Source organism: Rhinoderma darwinii, chromosome 5 (assembly GCF_050947455.1).
Source record: "Rhinoderma darwinii isolate aRhiDar2 chromosome 5, aRhiDar2.hap1, whole genome shotgun sequence".
In the NCBI taxonomy this organism is placed as follows: Eukaryota; Metazoa; Chordata; class Amphibia; order Anura; family Rhinodermatidae; genus Rhinoderma; species Rhinoderma darwinii.
The window spans coordinates 296,871,589-296,891,928 of NC_134691.1; the positions used below are offsets into that span (position 1 = coordinate 296,871,589).

Sequence of the window (20,340 nt, forward strand, 5' to 3'; positions counted from 1 at the left end):
TCTGGTAGGGCAGTCTGAACCTTATCAGAATGAAGTGTTTGATATTTTACAGCTCATGTAAGTGTATGAATCTGTTCTCTATTCTTTCAGATTAATCAGTTAAATGCCCTAATTACCATGTTATTGGGTGAACTCTCCCCAGGAGACAGGCAGAAGATCATGACTATATGTACCATAGATGTCCATGCCAGGGATGTGGTTGCCAAGCTTGTAATGCATAAGGTAATATGGTGTTCGGCAATGTGTTTATTTTTGTATTGAAGTTGTTATAGAGCAATTACACTAAGTGATCCGTTTTGGCTCGTAGCTAGAAACCTGTCGACTAAAAAAGTGACACATTGTGTTTAAAGAGTTTTCTTTTACCCCACGTGACAGATGTTTAAAGGAGCACTGGGCAAAATGTATACTCTGTCAGTGATTCCAAACCAGGGTGCCTTGGAATCCTGGGATTCCTCGGAACCTACTAACCCTGTCACCTGTTACAATGTAGGGATGGTAAACTGATTTCAGTCTTCCCTAAGATGCTTGGTATGGACGCATGCAAAGATGGAAACAAATCTCAGCCAGAATACAAAGTTATAAACTGCTTTACCAGCCCCTACACCAAGCTTCTTTGAGGTAGGAATGTGAATAGGGGTTCCCTGGTAGTGGAAGACCTTTTAGGGGTTCCGCAATGGTAATAAGATTGAGAATAACTGCTCTATGTTATGCCATGTTAAGGACAAGAGATTTTTTTGCTAAATCTCCATTTAAAATGGAAATGCTCTATAAGATAAAGAATACAGATGATAAATATTTTGCGGCAAGGATTACAGTTGCCAATACCATTGTGGTTCTTTTTTTTATCAGTCAGAATTATTATTCATAAATATGATTTTATGGAAATGTTCTTTTCATTTGGGCATGTGTTAATCTGAAAAGCAGGTTAGAAAACCATTAAAAAGCTGTTAAGTATCAACCCTCTTTCACGCAGTAAATGTACTTTTACCAGAAGATGAAATATCTGTATTCTAATCTATAGAGTTTTGCAGCTTCTTAAAGGGGTTTTCGATAGTCTCTATTTAACACCTATAACCTATTTATCCACAGGATAGGCAATAAATATCTGATCGGTGGGGGTCCGAGAACAGGCTTACATGGCTGTCCATGTGCGCCCCAGATGAATGGAGTCGAACTGCGCATGCTTGGCCCCCACTCTATTCATTTTCTATGGGGCTGCCAAAGATAGCCGAGCTCTATCTCCGTGTATCTTTTGTGTATCCCTAACCTAAATGTCTCACAAATAATGGGTGATTCCTGATTATATACCTGTATGGGACACATGGATAACTAAAATTGCTCAGGCCTTTGTATGATGCTTATCCCAACAGACTTTTTATACATGGTGAATCACTGTATGTTAGATAAAATCTAGATTTATAACAAAATTCTTTCTTTTTTTTTTTTAACCTAAAAGGTGACCAGCGCTCAAGATTTTGCTTGGTTGTCTCAACTGAGACATCGTTGGGATGATAAGCAAAAGCATTGCTTTGCCAATATATGTGATGCCCAGTTCCAGTATTCATATGAATATTTAGGAAATACACCCCGGCTGGTTATTACACCTTTGACTGACAGGTAAATCATTTTTGTGGCGTGTGATGTAAACAGAATTCTTTGCCCTTAAGCACTGAAAACATAATCATAAAATACAGTTTAAATACATCATGGCTAGAACAAATATTGAATACTCTTTTTTTAACTTTGGAATATGTTTGACACTGTATCCAAGGATAGAACATGATGAATTTAATGGACAACAAAAATAATTCCAGCGGCGTAAGATCAGGAGCCAAAATCAGGGGTATTTTAAGGCTCATGATAATTTTAAAGCATTAAATATTGTGACTTTGGTGCTGTTTGCTGCACTTACGACACTTTTCTGAAAAAGCGTATGGAGCTTAACGGAAGGTGTGGGGCCACCTGCAAGCCGACAAATTTCCTATAATTTACGCCAGAAACTGACCTGAATCGTAACGCAAATCTAGATTTGAGTTTCTGCCACATGGTTGGCCAGAGATGCACCTAGTTTATCAAGAGGCATGCTCCTCTTAATAAAATAGTCTTACTTCAGGGTGTCTAAGACTAATGAAACACCAGTCTTAATAAATTCCCCTCAAGTCAGCACCACATATACTGTATCTGTGCCCTTGTAAGAGAATTCAAAAAATAAATCATTCTCTTTAAATGTATGGGTTTCCTTTTATCTTCTGACTCCAGCACAATGAAATAGACGTTCTCCACTCTGTGACCTTAACCTCTTCCTGCCCACACCATGTAAATTAACGGGCTACTGGATTGATCCTTGTGCCTGCAGTTCGTTAATTTACATGCTGATTTGATGGCGCGGCACAATTTTGCTCATATATATATATGGACAGTGATGTCAGGGGCTACCCCAGAGCCGGAGTCCCAGAGCAGAGCCGCTTCTAGCACTCGGACGCTCATCCTTTGACATGCTCTCTCCTCTCCAGAGGGAGCTATGGTGCCCCGCGGGCCACAGATGACCACCTCAGGGGCCACATGTGGCCCGCGGGCCACGTGTTTGAGATCCCTGGTCTAGATAATCCTCTAAGCTAAACATATTTGATTACGATTCAGCAGGACTCTAATATTATGTTACAATGCATCAGTGCATCCATGTAGGTAAAATGCATCAGTCTGAAGATCAGGCAGTGTAGCTCACCAAGGATTGCCTAGACTGGATACAATTTTACAAATACTTGGGCTGTTAGGCTTTGTGCACATCAAGTTAGAGCCTCCGGTTGGAGTCCTACTTCAGGAATATTCTTGACTTATACCTCCGACAGAAGACTGCAACGTATTGCGTTGTATAGGCATACAGTGGGATACGTCAGCCATACAGCCCTACTACCCTCTCTGTAGCAACACCCTCAAACACTGGAGCTTCTGCTTTGTTGGTGGTGAAGGAGCAACCGCAGAAAGAGGAGGCAGGGAAGTTGCGGGTTTTGGTCCACTTGCCCCCTGTCTCCCCCCTTGTCACCTCTTGTCCTTCACCCCTAATGGTGCTCCTGTTGTCTGGAGCCCCTCAATATTCCAGCCCACAGCCCTATACCAACCATATATAGACAGTTAGGTCACTGGAGCTTCCCGGAGCGATCCCTCAGCTGTAGTTTGTAGGAAATTGAGAGAGCCTTCAGTGTACCGCCGACATGTAGACTTGTGTGAGGTTTGGGCATATGTAGCTTGAGCAATATGACACCATTGCATCAGGGAGCCGAGCAAAAGTTGTAGGAGATAAATGCTATGGAAAAGCTTTTGTTGCTCATCATCTATTCTAACGCATCCTGTACTGCAGATCTGAGCAAGGTGAAGGTACCACGTGGTACAATTGAAGGGAATACAGTAGTTCTATAGTTAGCAGTTAGTGCAATAATTCCCGAAGGAGTGCTATGAGGTATATGTACAAGACAGGAATCACTATCAGGACTGTATTAAATAAAGGAAGGCTGCAGCACACATATTTTCAAGCTATCAAAAAGGCACAAGAAATTTATTCCACCATAATAGCGACATTTCGACCCAAGTGTCGGTCATTTTCAAGTAATTTAACAAAGTGCATAGTGCAGTATATATAGAGGATATGACATCATTACAATTAAATATGCAAATCCACATGTGAAACAATTAAGTAACAGAAACAGTGTATAACAATAAATATACATAAATCGATATCATATGGAGTCACTTACATGACTCCATCAGATGGAGGACCGGACTCCTATCCCTATGCTATACTATCCTCTATCCCTGGAAGTCAGCGTTCAATAAACCAAACTGCACTTTCGCAGACCTCATTCTCATCATAAAGGCTTCCCCGTCGCTTAGATCCAGTGGTCATGTGATTGCACCTAATACAGCGCGTCACGCAATGACAGCGCATGCGCGATTCTCATCCCAGTCATAGGCGCTTCCCCGTCGCTTATATATAGAGGTCATGTCATTACATACATGTCATTAGCTCCATGGTTATACACCATACATTCCATGTACATACAGCGGAGCTCCGTAATCGCATCCAGTCCCCTTAGCAACTACACGAGCGCAAGTACTTAATCCCAGGGGCATGTTTTTAGTTTTAGCTCACTTGTACTTTAAAAGTATCAATTGTAGAAATTCACTGTCAAACAAAGTTCAAAATAAGTGTGACTTATACTGTATATCAATAGGCCAACTCCATTCCTTATGGACGTCAATAACTGGGCAAAAGATTGAGAAAAGAATTTCATGTATGGTATAGGGCGCCTTAATTAATAACTAGTATCATAAACGATCTAAGAGAATAAATCTCTATTCCCATATTTGTTGATAAACATAATACCATTCTTAACCATTCATGGGGGAGGTTCGTGAGGCAGGGTAATAATCATCATTTTATTAGATACAGATATACATTGAAATTCAGTCTGGGATTCCATCCTTACAAAAAGTCTTCCATCATAGTGCAATTTAGAGTAAAAAGAAAAAAAAGTTTATTCATATATCAATAAAAAATGCAATTTAAAACTAACATAACGTATCATTTCTAAGTATGCTCCGCTAGGTACCAACTTAATTACAAAGCACTTTTAGAAACCAACCTACAGCAATCTGATATATACACGATTCAAGGGAAAAACTAGAAAACAGAGCCTATTTTGAATTCACAGTTTTAACCCCTTAGGTTCCAAACAATACAGTTCATAAATCCAACGTAACTCTAGTCTCTTCAACATGGCTTCCCTATATCCTCCTCTACGCAGCATAGGAATCTCATCAATAATCCTGAATCTTAATTAGGAGACATTGTGTCGGTGGCTGTCAAGATGGAATGGAACGGGCAGATCCAACTTTCATTTACGAATAGTGTATTTATGTTGGTTCGACCTGTTCCCACATTCTTGAGTAGTCTCACCCACATACAGCAACCCACAAGGGCACTGTAGCAAATAAACCACATAATCTGACTTGCGTGTAAAATACTGTTTAATCAAATGGCGTTTACCTGTTCTTGTATGTACAAATTTATTTCCCTTCGGCATACTGTTGCAATTACAGCAACCGAGGCAAGGGAAACAGACCATTTTATTATGAATCGGGACTTTGGAGCCCAAAGTATCCATCTTAACCAAACAATCTTTTCAATTTCTTAAAAGACATTAAAGGTGGTGAATTAAATTCCACGACATCCGGAAATGTCCGTGGTAGAATAGACCAGTTCTTATTTAGGATCCTACCTATCTCTTTACTTGCGTTTGAAAAAGTGGACACAAATGGGATTCTTGGATTACGATCAGTTTTCTGTCTCCTATTCAGTGTCACCTCCCTTGTAAGGGATTTAAACTTACTCCTATGTCTATGTAACAATCTGTTTGGGTATCCCCGTTCCAAGAAATGTCTTTACACGTTCATCAACAATGTCTTCCTCAGCTACGATTCTTCTCACTCTTAGTAGTTGACTAAAGGGTAGGGACTCAATCATATGTCTAGGATATTGGCTTTCAAACTTAAGAGTACCGTTCCTGTCAGTTGATTTGACAAAAAGATCAGTCATCAATCGGCCATTCTGAAGGATAATTTTTGTGTCTGGAAATTTAATTACTATTAAGATGATTTAGCCACTCAAGGCATTTCTCTGTACCTGACCATAAGGCTGGATTCACACAAGCACATTACGTCCGTAATGGACGGACGGATTTCGGTCTGAAGTCCCGGACCGAACACACTGCAGGGAGCCGGGCTCCTAGCATCATACTTATGTACGATGCTAGGAGTCCCTGCCTCTTCGTGGAACTACTGTCCCTTACTGAAAACATGATTACAGTACGGGACAGTTGTCCGGCAGCGAGGCAGGGACTCCTAGCATCGTACATAAGTATGATGCTAGGAGCCCGGCTCCCTGCAGTGTGTTCGGTCCGGGACTTCAGACCGAAATACGTCCGTCCATTACGGACGTAATGTGCTCGTGTGAATCCAGCCTTAAGAAAAATATATCATCAATATATCTCATCCAACCCTTCACAAACTGGAAGGGGCTGGATGGATATACATAATCTTGTTCAAACATTCTCATAATGATATTCGCATATGTTCGGGCCACATTGGATCCCATCGCAGTTCCTCTCCGTTGAACATAGAAACTATCCTGGAACAAGAAATAATTACTACGCAATACCAATTCAAGTAATGACAAAAGGAAATTCTTTCCCTCTTCATCTACAGTAGAGTCCATCAACCTCCATCTAACGGAATGATACATATCATGATCTATACTAGTGTACGGGTTCACAATGTCAAAGGAGGCCAGCATGTACTCCTCCTGAGCCCCCATATCCAAATCCTGTCATTTCAAAATGAAATCGGTTGTATCCCTGACGTACGATTGAGCCCCCACTGCATATTCTCTAAGCATTTTGTCCAAAAAGGTTGCAATTGGAGTAAAAACCGTTACCTAAGCGACGGGGAAGTGCCTATGACAGGGATGAGATTCGCGCATGCGCTGTGATTGCGTGACGGGCTGTATTAGGTGCGATCACATGAACACTGTATCTAAGCGATGGGGAAGCTCTTATGATGAGAATGAGGTCTGCGCAAGCGCAGTTTGGGTTATTTAATGCAGACTTCCAGGGATAGATCGTCTTTACGATCAAAGTGATATTCTTGAAATAGGAGTCCAGTCTTCCATCTGATGGAGTCATGTAAGGGACTCCATATGATATTGATGTATGTGTATTTATTGTTATACACTGTTTGTTACTTAATTGTTTCACATGTGGATTTGCATATTTAATTGTAATGATGTCATATCCTCTATATAAACTGCACTATGCACTTTGTTGAATTGCTTGAAAAAGACCCACACTTGGGTCGAAACGTCGTATTATGGTGGAATAAATTTCTTGTGCCTTTTTGATACCTTGAAAATATGTGTGCTGCAGCCTTCCTTTATTTGATGTCTGTTTCTGGAGTTGACAAGGCTACGACTCTCTCACACTGCGTGCACCGGATGCATTAAGCATTGGTATAACTACCTTCCATGACGATTGGGACTGTGACGTGCTGCTACTCTCTCATTTTTCTATCTGGACTGTATGTTAGGGCACAGCGCAGGACACCGGCCCATGGATACACAAGTCAGCGGCAGCTGCAGGACAAGCCCGACCTCCCCTCCTGTCCTCCCCTACCTCCTCTATGCGGCGACTCTTGGCTCACGCATGGCTGACACCAGAACAGTGCTTACACAGCGGCATGACTATCATTGGGATGTGTCTCAGTAGTACTCCCTCTGCTGTCTGTCACAGTAAGCTCCAGTGAGAACTGTGAATATATATGGACCGTTACGTCACTGGAGCTTCCCGACGTAAACGTTTAACGGAGGCCAGTGACGGTTGCCATACTGTTACATCCGTCACCTACGTATAGGCAAACATGACATCTGTGAAAAGTATATGTTTTTTTACAGGACTACACGGGATCGAATAGCATAGTCTTCTATGCTATTTCATACTTTAAAAATAGGTATACAAGCATATACCAGCCCGACAGAGACCAAAAAAACCCCACTTTTTTGGCTTCCATCAGGCTGATGGAGGCCTATGGATTCGTTTAGTAATGCATCGGGAATTATCCCAACATACACGCTACATGTATGGCCAAAACGTGATGTACACAGAGCTTAAGACGTATTGGGTCTCTAGAGTTAAACAGTAATATTCTTAGTCACTGACCGAGACCTGGAAAATAGGAGTAATGGAAACATGAAGTATATTAGAAAGTTAATTATCCTTTCATCATATGATGATTAAGCTTTATTTATATTTTAGAATTTACAGTATCTAAAAAAATAATAATATTATATATATATATATATATATATATATATATATAATCTCAATATCAATTTTACACATTCTTTCTGTAATCTTCTATGGTCCAACTCTTCCTTATAGCAATGAATGCCACTGGGTTACCCATTACATAAACAGAGATTGTAGAATGAATTCACCAGGTTGAGATTTGCAGTGGACTGCAGAGACTGATCTGAATTTAGAGGATCAATAAAGAATAGAAATTTTAGGAATTCACTCATCTCTAATAACAAGTTACTTGAGCTGCAGCTGGATGTCCGGGATCATCCAACGGACTAATCATTGAGCTGAAGAGATGCAGTGACCGCATACTTACAGTATATGAGATGGTGCAGGGCATCTGTTCTAATTGGTAACTCCACAGCACCACAGTGATCTACAACATCACAGTGATCTATGGTGCTTATTTGTGTTGGAAAACCAAGGAGGATCTGTCTTTAGGCAGTGAATTAAAAGATGAATAAAAAGCAATTACATTTTCAATTGTAATACATAAGCTTCTGGCCAACTTCTGTTCCAAAGTTTAGAAACATTGAAGGAACCTGTCATGTTGAAAATACAGTCCAATCTGCAGGCCTCGTGTTATAGAGCAGGAGGAGCTGAGCAGATTAAAATATAATTGTGTGTGAAAGGTTTCAGTATAACTTGTAATTCATTCAGTTAAACTTCTGCTCAGGTTTAGGAGTCCAGTGGGTGGTCCTATACAGTGGTTGGCGACCTTCCCTGTATGAGTGTGAATAAAGATATAGCACTTTTTTTTTTGGCCCTATTTGAAAATTTGATGAAGTGAAATAAAGTGATGTGTATTGGTTTACCGGGTTCTTTATTCTATGGGTAGCCGCTGTGTTCCAGGCCGCCATTGGGTCACCTGATCTTCATTCTGACCACCCAAATCCTACAGCTACTGCTGTAGGCACCGGAGTCTATGAGACTCACATCGAGACTGTCATAGACTTGCATTGAGATTCTGACAACCGGTCCCTAAAGCAGAAGCTGTAGGATTCAGGGAGTCAGAATGGAGATCACATAAACCAACGATAGCCCGGGATAGAGTGGCAAACTTTCAAATTGCCCAGTAAGCCAATACACCTCACTAAATTTCACTTTATCACATTTTTAAACGGGAAAGGGAGGGGACAAATGACAGAGTTCTTCTTTATAGTTTAATGGTGGTCCCTTTGCTGTACTCAGAATATTGCAACCTTTACTTATCTTTATTGACACCTTCTTTTAATGTTTGTCCAGCATAATACTGAAATTATTTTTGTTGTTCTCTAAAAGGTGTTACATCACCCTGACACAGTCTCTTCACCTGACTATGAGCGGAGCTCCAGCCGGCCCTGCTGGAACAGGAAAAACTGAAACGACCAAAGATTTAGGTCGGGCCCTGGGGGTGATGGTATATGTTTTTAACTGCTCCGAACAGATGGATTATAAAGTAAGTTAAATGGCAAATTCACAATCTATGCTTCCTAAAACATTTCTTCCCACAGTGTTGTTTCATTGCAATTTGTCTTGCAGTCCGTAGGAAACATATATAAAGGCCTGGCGCAGACCGGAGCCTGGGGATGTTTTGATGAATTTAACAGGATTGCAGTAGAAGTTCTGTCAGTGGTTGCAGTACAAGTGAAAAGTATTCAAGATGCCATTCGCAACAAGAAAAAGAGGCAAGTACAGAATATATCCAGAAATGATAACTTACATCAAATCAAAATGTAATCTTTTGCAAAGAGCGCATTTCACAGCTTGTCCCTCTCCTCCTGACAGATTCTTTTTCCTTGGAGAAAACATCACATTGAAGCCATCAGTGGGAATATTTATCACTATGAACCCTGGTTATGCTGGGCGCACAGAACTGCCTGAGAATCTCAAGGCTCTTTTCAGGCAAGCTACTGGAGCGCTATCGCCATCTATTGTTACTGTTTAGTAGCACCTTTTATATTTTATTTGGTTTACGGTTTATATGTAAACTTTATCTTATATGGCAAATCTGACAGCTTCTGTTACCAAGTTGAAGTTAAATCACAATATGCAATGTATTTACGTAGCTCCACCATTTAATATATTTCCAGATCGCCTTTATGTCTGCATTTATTTTTGATTTATTTGACACTTTTACTTTGCCAAGAGAAGAAAAGAGCATTGGGCAAGAGCATTTTTACCCTCCATTACTTTCAGGACAATGTCACATGTGTGACATTTACTTAAATGGTCTGTTGAAATTGCAGGTGATTCGTTTTTTTGGGCTATGGGACTTGCTGCATTAGGCTGGGACAACACTTTTTATTGCTCACTAAAATAAATTGCTCAGAGATTGCTTTTTATAGGGATGCAATCTCTTCAAAATTGATGCAATTAATATTCGCTAGCAATTTCGTTTTTAATGGCTACTTGATGGGATTTATGAGCTATTTTAAAAAAAATAGTAGCTCCATAGAGTAATACAAAAAGCGATTTGAAATCTCTTGAAAATCGCTCATTTAAAGACTTTTTCTAGGATTTTTATATTGTTGCCCTGTCCTTATGATAGGTCATCAATATTATATTGATGGGGCCCCAGCTCCTGACACCCCCACCGATCCGCTGACTGGAAGGGCCATTGCAACGAATGCCTTGGCACTTTGTAGTTTACCAGAGACAGTGCCATACAGATCCGTATCGGCTGTGTCTGGGATTGCAGCTCTGTCCTATTCACTTGGCTGTTACGTTGGGGTGCCAGGATTCGAACCCCAACCAATCTGATATTGATGACCTATCCTTAGGATAAGCCATCAATATAAAAGTCCAGGACCCCCTTTTGAGGTTTTGGTTATTCTGTAGGGAAAAAAAATCTTACTACAAAAAGTCTGTGAGTAATCCTAGCCTTGGGCCCTGTTCACATCACATTTGTGATTTACATTTGGCTTGTATGCCAGGATGTACACACTAAAAGTGTAGGGTGTCCATTAGCCTGACGGAGGCAGATTTTTTTTTAAAAAATTTTTTGAGGCATGAATAAGCGTAGTAGACTTTGCTATTCCATACAACAGAATTCCACAAAAACGTGCAGTAAAAAGCCAAAAATGCTCCTAAATCCAAGGACTGGAATCACACATGTTGTTTTTGACACACTGTTTGCTTTTTTTGATGCAACTGTTTGAACCAAACACAGGAGTCGATTCACACACAGCCTTCAGCTGCGTTTTATGGGGCGTTCTTCTTTTTAGCCTTAAATGCAGCAACCAGATGTTAGTTGAAAGTCTAAATAAAAAATATTAAAGCATCTACGTATACTTTAAAAAACACCTGGAAAGACACGTACATTTTGATTAAAGCTGTGTTGCAGTTCCCTGCACAGTGGTTGGCAGAAACCTGAGAAGGGAACACCGTGCTACAGCAGGGCTGTGGCCCCTTCATTCTAAGGATCGGTGGGATCTCGACAGCTCGGCTCCCACCAATCCCATAGGAATAGCCCTTTAAGTAGCAGAGGTTACAGAGCCAAAACATTATCCAAAATTCAAATGTAAAATAGTTGGACATTTAATTTTACATTATACTTTATTTCCACTTAAACATACACAGTGAAGTGGACCAACAGAGAAGATTTTCCACTAGCGCTTTGTAAGATTCTGCACATTTTAGGAAATACAATTTTTATCCAAAGACTCAACATTTCCTTCTCTTGGCAAAACAATCAACAGTCTCCATTCAAGCAAAGCACCTGGTGAGAAAATTCAGATATTGAAATTTGGCTCATTATTGCATAATATTTATATTTAAGTATTTTTCTTGCATAATATCTTGCTTGTATTCCTAAAATGTTTAATTCACAATGTAGCATGTTTCAGATATTGAAGGGTACTCGCATCTTTAAGGGTTTACTCAGACTGCAATATTAATGATTACACACTGCCACTTCTTTTAGGCCGTGTGCCATGGTGGTTCCAGACACTGAGCTGATCTGTGAAATAATGCTGATAGCTGAGGGGTTCCTTGATGCCCGCCCATTGGCCAGGAAATTTATTACCCTCTACACACTATGCAAGGAGCTGCTTTCCAAACAGGTAATGTTACTATTATTGCGTACAGATTCATATTTCTCTTCTTTTTTACAAACTGGAAGCTTTTACTTCGTAATTCCAACAATCTTAAAAACATGTATTCGTTTTAGAACCCTGGCAAATGTGTTTATTGTGGCTATTCTCTTGTAGCTACCATAATTGTAAGATTATCTATCCAGCCAACATACAATTACTGATTAAATATAATATAGACAATGCAGTATGCAGTTATTTTTATACAGAGATCATTTTAAATTCTTTATTATTAGACACATATCAAAAAGCTGTAAAAAAAAAAATGTACATGTCTTCCTGCTGATCTTTTTTACCCTTTTTACTGAACAATTTTCCTTGGATACCTCCCAATACTCACATGTTCTTAGTTATACATATGATCATTTCCAAGGTATATAAAAAATGTTTAAAAGCAAGGACTAGACCCTGGCCAATTTATGTTTGATGTAAGGGCTTATTTAGACGAACGTGATATACGTCCGTGCAGCGCGCGTGATTTTCACGCGCCTCGCACGGACCTATGTTAGTCTATGGGGCCGTGCAGACTGTCTGTGAGTTTCACGCAGCGTGTGTCCGCTGCGTAAAACTCACGACATGTCCGTTATGTGTGCGTTGTTCGCGCATCCATTGAAGTCACGGACGCACTTCCGTGTGACGCTCGTGATTCGCGCAACACCAGTAAAAAGTATGAATGAAAACAGAAAAGCACCACGTGCTTTTCTGTTTACAAACATACAAACGGAGTGTCATAATGATGGCAGCTGCGCGAAAATCACGCAGCCGCGCACCATCTAATGATGACACATGGAGCTGCTAAGTGCCGTTTTTTCGCGAGCAAAACACACACGCTCGTCTGAATCCGGCCTTAAGGAAATATTTTCCTTCATATAAAACTCCTCTTCTTTCAAGTTTACATCTATTTTCAGTCTGAGAAAGCTGAGTATTAACAGATCTGGCCATTATTAGATTCCTCAGTGTGACTCCGCTTTCCTGGACTCGTGAAAAGCAGTTATGCAATTATGTGTGAAAAAAAGGAAGGTATTCCTGCAAATGTAAGCAGGAATACTCTTTTTAAGGCTCTGTTCACACGAAGCCAAGCATAAAACACTGTAGTTTGCAACTGTATTCTATACTTCGCCCGTTGATTCCCATTGTGAAGAAAAAAAGGTATAACACGTTGTGCAAAAAATTCTACTGTTTTGGGTCTACAACTCTTATACAGGCCTATATGTCTCTATGGTTACAGACCACAAATAAACCCTGTCTGTAGTCTGATCATAAATCATTGACTAAGATTTATCATTCATACAGAACAATCATACTTTTTATAACTTCACAAATTAAAACTAAGTATTCATCGCCCAACATTTCCTTTTAAAGTACATTGCGTCCATGATCAAACTTGCGTTAAAAATGGTAACATATGTATGATAATTGTAATTTTAAACGGCTGATCATTTGTTGGTGATTTAATAAATTGCGACCTGGGGTTTAACATATGACTGCAGGATCAGACTACATACTGGGTTTGTTTAAAGTCGCAGATATGGGGACCTAGAGATTTGCATTGAAGCTGTGTGCACCAAAATGTTGGATATTTTTTTTTCAACACCATTTGCAAAGTTGCTTTGTTTTTTATTTTAGATGCTCTAGAGCAGGGGTCTCAAACTCGGCCGGGTAAGTGGGCCGCATATAGAAAAAATGGGAAGTTGACGGGCCGCATTACTTTCAAATTTGATACAATACAAAATTATTGTTAATCAATTAGTTATTTGAACTACTATAACACTATACTACTATAATAATACCGCTAGGTCTAAAATTTGAGATATTTCTGGGCAGCCGCAGTGCCCTCTGTGGATGCTGCCGCAGTGCCCTCTGTGGATGCTGCCGCAGTGCCCTCTGTGGATGCTGCCGCAGTGCCCTCTGTGGATGCTGCCGCAGTGCCCTCTGTGGATGCTGCCGCAGTGCCCTCTGTGGATGCTGCCGCAGTGCCCTCTGTGGATGCTGCCGCAGTGCCCTCTGTGGATGCTGCCGCAGTGCCCTCTGTGGATGCTGCCGCTGTGCCCTCTGTGGATGCTGCCGCTGTGCCCTCTGTGGATGCTGCCGCAGTGCCCTCTGTGGATGCTGCCGCAGTGCCCTCTGTGGATGCTGCCGCTGTGCCCTCTGTGGATGCTGCCGCTGTACCTTCTGTGGATGCTGCCGCAGTGCCCTCTGTGGATGCTGCCGCAGTGCCCTCTGTGGATGCTGCCGCAGTGCCCTCTGTGGATGCTGCCGCAGTGCCCTCTGTGGATGCTGCCGCAGTGCCCTCTGTGGATGCTGCCCCAGTGCCCTCTGTGGATGCTGCCCCAGTGCCCTCTGTGGATGCTGCCCCAGTGCCCTCTGTGGATGCTGCCCCAGTGCCCTCTGTGGATGCTGCCCCAGTGCCCTCTGTGGATGCTGCCCCAGTGCCCTCTGTGAATGCTGCCCCAGTGCCCTCTGTGGATGCTGCCCCAGTGCCCTCTGTGGATGCTGCCCCAGCGCCCTCTGTGGATGCTGCCCCAGCGCCCTCTGTGGATGCTGCCCCAGCGCCCTCTGTGGATGCTGCCCCAGCGCCCTCTGTGGATGCTGCCCCAGCGCCCTCTGTGGATGCTGCCCCAGCGCCCTCTGTGGATGCTGCCCCAGCGCCCTCTGTGGATGCTGCCCCAGCGCCCTCTGTGGATGCTGCCCCAGCGCCCTCTGTGGATGCTGCCCCAGCGCCCTCTGTGGATGCTGCCCCAGCGCCCTCTGTGGATGCTGCCCCAGCGCCCTCTGTGGATGCTGCCCCAGCGCCCTCTGTGGATGCTGCCCCAGCGCCCTCTGTGGATGCTGCCCCAGCGCCCTCTGTGGATGCTGCCCCAGCGCCCTCTGTGGATGCTGCCCCAGCGCCCTCTGTGGATGCTGCCCCAGCGCCCTCTGTGGATGCTGCCCCAGCGCCCTCTGTGGATGCTGCCCCAGCGCCCTCTGTGGATGCTGCCCCAGCGCCCTCTGTGGATGCTGCCCCAGCGCCCTCTGTGGATGCTGCCCCAGCGCCCTCTGTGGATGCTGCCCCAGCGCCCTCTGTGGATGCTGCCCCAGCGCCCTCTGTGGATGCTGCCCCAGCGCCCTCTGTGGATGCTGCCCCAGCGCCCTCTGTGGATGCTGCCCCAGCGCCCTCTGTGGATGCTGCCCCAGCGCCCTCTGTGGATGCTGCCCCAGCGCCCTCTGTGGATGCTGCCCCAGCGCCCTCTGTGGATGCTGCCCCAGCGCCCTCTGTGGATGCTGCCCCAGCGCCCTCTGTGGATGCTGCCCCAGCGCCCTCTGTGGATGCTGCCCCAGCGCCCTCTGTGGATGCTGCCCCAGCGCCCTCTGTGGATGCTGCCCCAGCGCCCTCTGTGGATGCTGCCCCAGCGCCCTCTGTGGATGCTGCCCCAGCGCCCTCTGTGGATGCTGCCCCAGCGCCCTCTGTGGATGCTGCCCCAGCGCCCTCTGTGGATGCTGCCCCAGTGCCCTCTGTGGATGCTGCCCCAGTGCCCTCTGTGGATGCTGCCCCAGTGCCCTCTGTGGATGCTGCCCCAGTGCCCTCTGTGGATGCTGCCCCAGTGCCCTCTGTGGATGCTGCCCCAGTGCCCTCTGTGGATGCTGCCCCAGTGCCCTCTGTGGATGCTGCCCCAGTGCCCTCTGTGGATGCTGCCCCAGTGCCCTCTGTGGATGCTGCCCCAGTGCCCTCTGTGGATGCTGCCCCAGTGCCCTCTGTGGATGCTGCCCCAGTGCCCTCTGTGGATGCTGCCCCAGTGCCCTCTGTGGATGCTGCCCCAGTGCCCTCTGTGGATGCTGCCCCAGTGCCCTCTGTGGATGCTGCCCCAGTGCCCTCTGTGGATGCTGCCCCAGTGCCCTCTGTGGATGCTGCCCCAGTGCCCTCTGTGGATGCTGCCCCAGTGCCCTCTGTGGATGCTGCCCCAGTGCCCTCTGTGGATGCTGCCCCAGTGCCCTCTGTGGATGCTGCCCCAGTGCCCTCTGTGGATGCTGCCCCAGTGCCCTCTGTGGATGCTGCCCCAGTGCCCTCTGTGGATGCTGCCCCAGTGCCCTCCGCGGATGCTGCCACAGTGATGTCAGGGGCTTGCCCAGAGCTGGAGTCCCGGAGCAGAGCCGCTTCTGGCATTCTGCCTGGGATTCCAGCTCAGCTCCTGATATCACTGTCCATATATGGACAGAGATGTCAGGGGCAACCCCAGAGCTGGAGTCCCGGGCAGAGCGCTAGTAGGCTCTTCCTGGGACTCCAGCTGTGCTACTGACCTCACTGGGACTCCTGCTCTGGGGAAGCCCCTGACATCATTGTCGATGTATGGACAGCGATGTCAGAGGCTTCCCCAAAGTCCTGGAGCAGAGACAATAATAGCACTCTGCCCGGGACTCCACTCTGGGGAAGACCCTGACACACTGTCCATATATGGGCAGCTATGTCAGGGAATTCCACAGAGTCCCGGAGCACAGCTGATACTAGCGCTCTGCCGGGACTCCGCTCTGGGCAAGACCCTGACACACTGTCCATATATGGGCAGCGATGTCAGGGAATTCCGCAGCATCCCAGAGCAGAGCCTGTACTAGCGCTCTGCCCGGGACTCCGGCTCTGGGGAAGCCCCAGACATCGCTGTTCATATGTGGACAGCGATGTCAGGGAATTCCAGAGTCTCGGAGCAGAGCCGATACTAGCGGCTCTGTGTCCCGCGGGCCGCAGATGACAGCCCCAGGCTTGAGACCCCTGCTCTAGAGCCATAAAAGAGGGGGAAAAAAGTTTGGTTGTAAAAGTGTTTATTTCCGTTAGGTACCAATGTTCTTTGAATAACTCTATAGAATGGAGCTTGTAGACCTATTTGGAGAGAGTTTTGGTGAATTACTGTTACTCGGCAGTAAATATGGGACCAGTCTGATAGGCCAGTTAGCTGTATGTAAATGAAAATGCTAGATTTACCCTAAGAGCCCATAATTTATATTCATAAGGATTCATTATTATTAGGAAGTATATATGATAAGAAGATCACAGTGTAAATTACTGTAAGAAAATAACTCTCACATAGTGAAAAATATGTTTACGATATGATTTTAAATTTTGATGCAAAAACAATAAAACCAAACGTGATAACAACAGTTCAGTGTTGGCCTTCAGGACCCAATTTTTTTTTATACTTGCTTTCCCTCATTCTGATACTTAAACTGTACCTAACATCATTTTCACCTTTTAACTCCAACATGGCTGTATGAGGCCTTGTCTTTTGAACATGGTTAGGGCACAATTTTTGGGGTGCACACCTCTTAATATATTTGGCACATCTTTGGCTGTTCCTGCGACAGAAATGAAAATCTATGCCTGCTATGAGCAGGTGTAGATTTGCGGCATAATTTACTCGTAAATTATAATAAATCTGTTGTTTCTTGGAGGCCCAGCCCCCTTCGGCTGAACCGTGTCCCCTTTTTTCGCAAGAAAAGGAGAAAGTTGTACATATTTGCGAAACTATGGCATGCATAAAAATTTGTGTTTTTTTTTTATACGCTAGAAAACTGGCATAAATCTGTTGATATATTCCCCCAATGTATTCATTGTATTAAAAAAAAAAAAAGCATTTCTCTGTTCACGTTTTTAAATTTAGTTTAAAAAAATTCTCTCCTATAAAGTTTTTTTTTTTTTTTTTCATAGATTTTTTTTTTTTTTACTTTGTAATATCCTAGCATATACTTACTGTAAATACAAGGCTTTTACGCTGTGTGTAAAATACACAGGCATTTGCTAGGGCATCTATAAGAATGCCCTAGCAACTGGCTCTTCTTAAAGACAAACCTAAGTTCCTTTAATGGCCCAAATAAGATGTGCGCACCATGCTGTGAGGAAACTTAACTGTAGTGATACAAGATGGTTGGAATTTGCTTTCTCTGATTTTTACTGTATTTATCATTTTAAAGTAGTCCGCATGTAAAAACGTTGTTTGAAATTAGAAAAAAGTGCAATACAAGAAAGACACAGCCCTGGATAAGAGTGGTACTGTTTCTGAAAAATGATCAGACCCTTGTTCTAATCTCAGATAACCCCTTTTATTCGCAAATAATTCAGGTTCCTTCAATAGTAACAAGTCTTTGCTAATTGGTTTGCAAGACTTTGAGATTATTTTATATCTAGTGTTCTTTTGCTTAAAGTCCCATGGACATGGTTGATTCAGGTGTTTTCGGCTCTGTGGGTGTTTTACCACCAAAAAGACCACGTGAAACCCCCTAGCTATAGGTTTCTTTATTCTTTGGTGTACTCTATTACCATTACTGATGCTAATAGATTTTATGCTGTAACCCAACTGGTGATGATAATCTATGTAACAGTATGCAATAAAATACATAGTGCACCTCATTTATAAATCAAGTTGTGACAATGTATGTTCAGAAAAATGTCAAAACCATAATGTAAAAAATAATAACCTATTGTAGTAGAATTATGAGACCTGTCAAATTATTTCATATATGCGAAACTTCCTTTGGGCTAAAGTAGAAATTATTTAAACACTGTGTACTGTATGGATAGCTTTTTGCTTCTTCTTTTTTTAATGTATCTGCAGTTAATTTTTCTACAATTTTAAATTTTGCTTAAAGTCATTTTTAGAGAAGATAATTGTACTTTTAGAAAACTGCGTCATTAGCTACCAGTCAGAACAAGTTCTTGTAAAAATTAGTTAGTGCTTTGTATCTATGTCATAGGTAATATGTGCCCCTTAATACAGTATAATGTGACAGTCTTGACTTAGGGGCAGGTAATATCTAATGAACTATACAGCACTGTATCACAATGGGTATAGATGACACAAACGTCATTTGCTTTGCCAAGGTAGCGTATTATCAGTTCAGAATTCTCCTACAATTATAGGGCAATTAAACGTTCCATCGCAGTCTTGTGCTCACAAAGAATGTCGTCTAGTACAGACCATATCTACAACTCTAAGGTTTGTTTGCTCATCATGGCTCTTTTTACTTAGAAAATGTATTTCACATTGTTAAACATGTTTGCAGCAGTTATTTAAAGCAATGAGAATTAGGAAAAAATTATAGAATGCAAAGTTTGACTTAAATGTAAAGATTATTAGTATTACTTGATAATTGCTATTTGGACATTTTTTTGTATTCTTATTAACTATCCAAGTGGCTTTTATAAGTTGATGTTTTTTTTTATCTTCTAATAAGTTAAAATGTTACATTTGAATTAAAACGAAACCGATGAAATAATTCGACACAGTTAGCTGTTTAATTCCTGGGTAATGGCTGTGTCATAGTTTCTCCAGGGAGGATTCGCTAATCATTTTATTAGGTCCTAAATTGGTCAATAAAATGAGACCTATTGTTGCTTCACTTAATTCTCGCTCCATAAATCGTCATAAATTATTTATGGTGCAACTGGGCCATAGCATTCTAGGATTTAATTTTCAACTGCATTTTATTGGTTTTCTATTTGAGTCTGGATCATAATATGACACTTGAAAGGTGACCGTTCAGGTCTCTGCTGACATATAAACCCAAGCAAAGTATGCAGGGAGGAAACCTGAAGGGTATGTTGGTGGTTTCCTTCAAGTTCAGTGTTTTTTAATTTGTACAAGCTAATATACAAGAAAGTGCATTTAATAACTGCCGTGTGAATCAAGGAAATGGTTATTGCCATCTTATAAAGTGATGGCATATCCCTAGGACGCCCACTGATCCTGAGAATAAAGGGGCTGCAGCGCTGATTTACCGCTGTGCCCCCTCTTAAGTTTTCTCTGCACCTGGTTGTGCAGGGAACCGTAGCTGGCCTCATTCACTGGAATGGGGCTATGCTGCAGTTCCCTGCAGAGTGGGTAGCTGGGGCGCCGCTGTGCAGGGAAGAACAGTTAAATGGCTAAACAGATCATAAACTAATGTCTCTTTATTATGGAGTATCACGGTTTCATTTACTCTTTTCCAAGAGATTCAGTATCATCATAACCTATTTTATATACCAGTGCTATTATTGTCGGAGCCCCCATAAACTGTTATTACAGATGCAGCATTGCTTACTGATAATTATGTATTATTTTCATAATACTAAATATTATGTTTTATATTAAACACCTAATTTCTCTTAGGCTAAGTACACATCTCGTTTTTTACTGTACGGCTGACGTGCGCGTTTTGACATGAAAAAAACTGTGTCAAAACGTGTACCACGGCGTGCACATTGATTTCTATGGTCAGGACGGATGCCCTAATATTGTAGTTTGTGCATATGTTTTGTGTGCTTACGTTCTATCCTTTTTTTTCTTCCATGTCTTGAAAAACGTAGTCTACTTCGCTTTTCAGTACTTTTCCAAAACGTATACGTTTTTATTTGTATT

At 42.8% G+C, this 20,340-nt stretch overlaps 1 protein-coding gene across 1 annotated transcript in view; it reads left to right on the plus strand.

Moving 5' to 3' along the window:
- DNAH11 (dynein axonemal heavy chain 11) overlaps window positions 1-20,340 on the plus strand; it is a 228,068-nt gene that overhangs the window by 76,942 nt on the left and 130,786 nt on the right. The window contains exons 32-37 of the mRNA XM_075827324.1: window positions 91-222; window positions 1,457-1,617; window positions 9,189-9,345; window positions 9,429-9,574; window positions 9,675-9,791; window positions 11,812-11,950. Of these exons, the coding sequence (XP_075683439.1) occupies window positions 91-222; window positions 1,457-1,617; window positions 9,189-9,345; window positions 9,429-9,574; window positions 9,675-9,791; window positions 11,812-11,950 (852 nt within the window). The remainder of the gene's footprint in view (window positions 1-90; window positions 223-1,456; window positions 1,618-9,188; window positions 9,346-9,428; window positions 9,575-9,674; window positions 9,792-11,811; window positions 11,951-20,340) is intronic.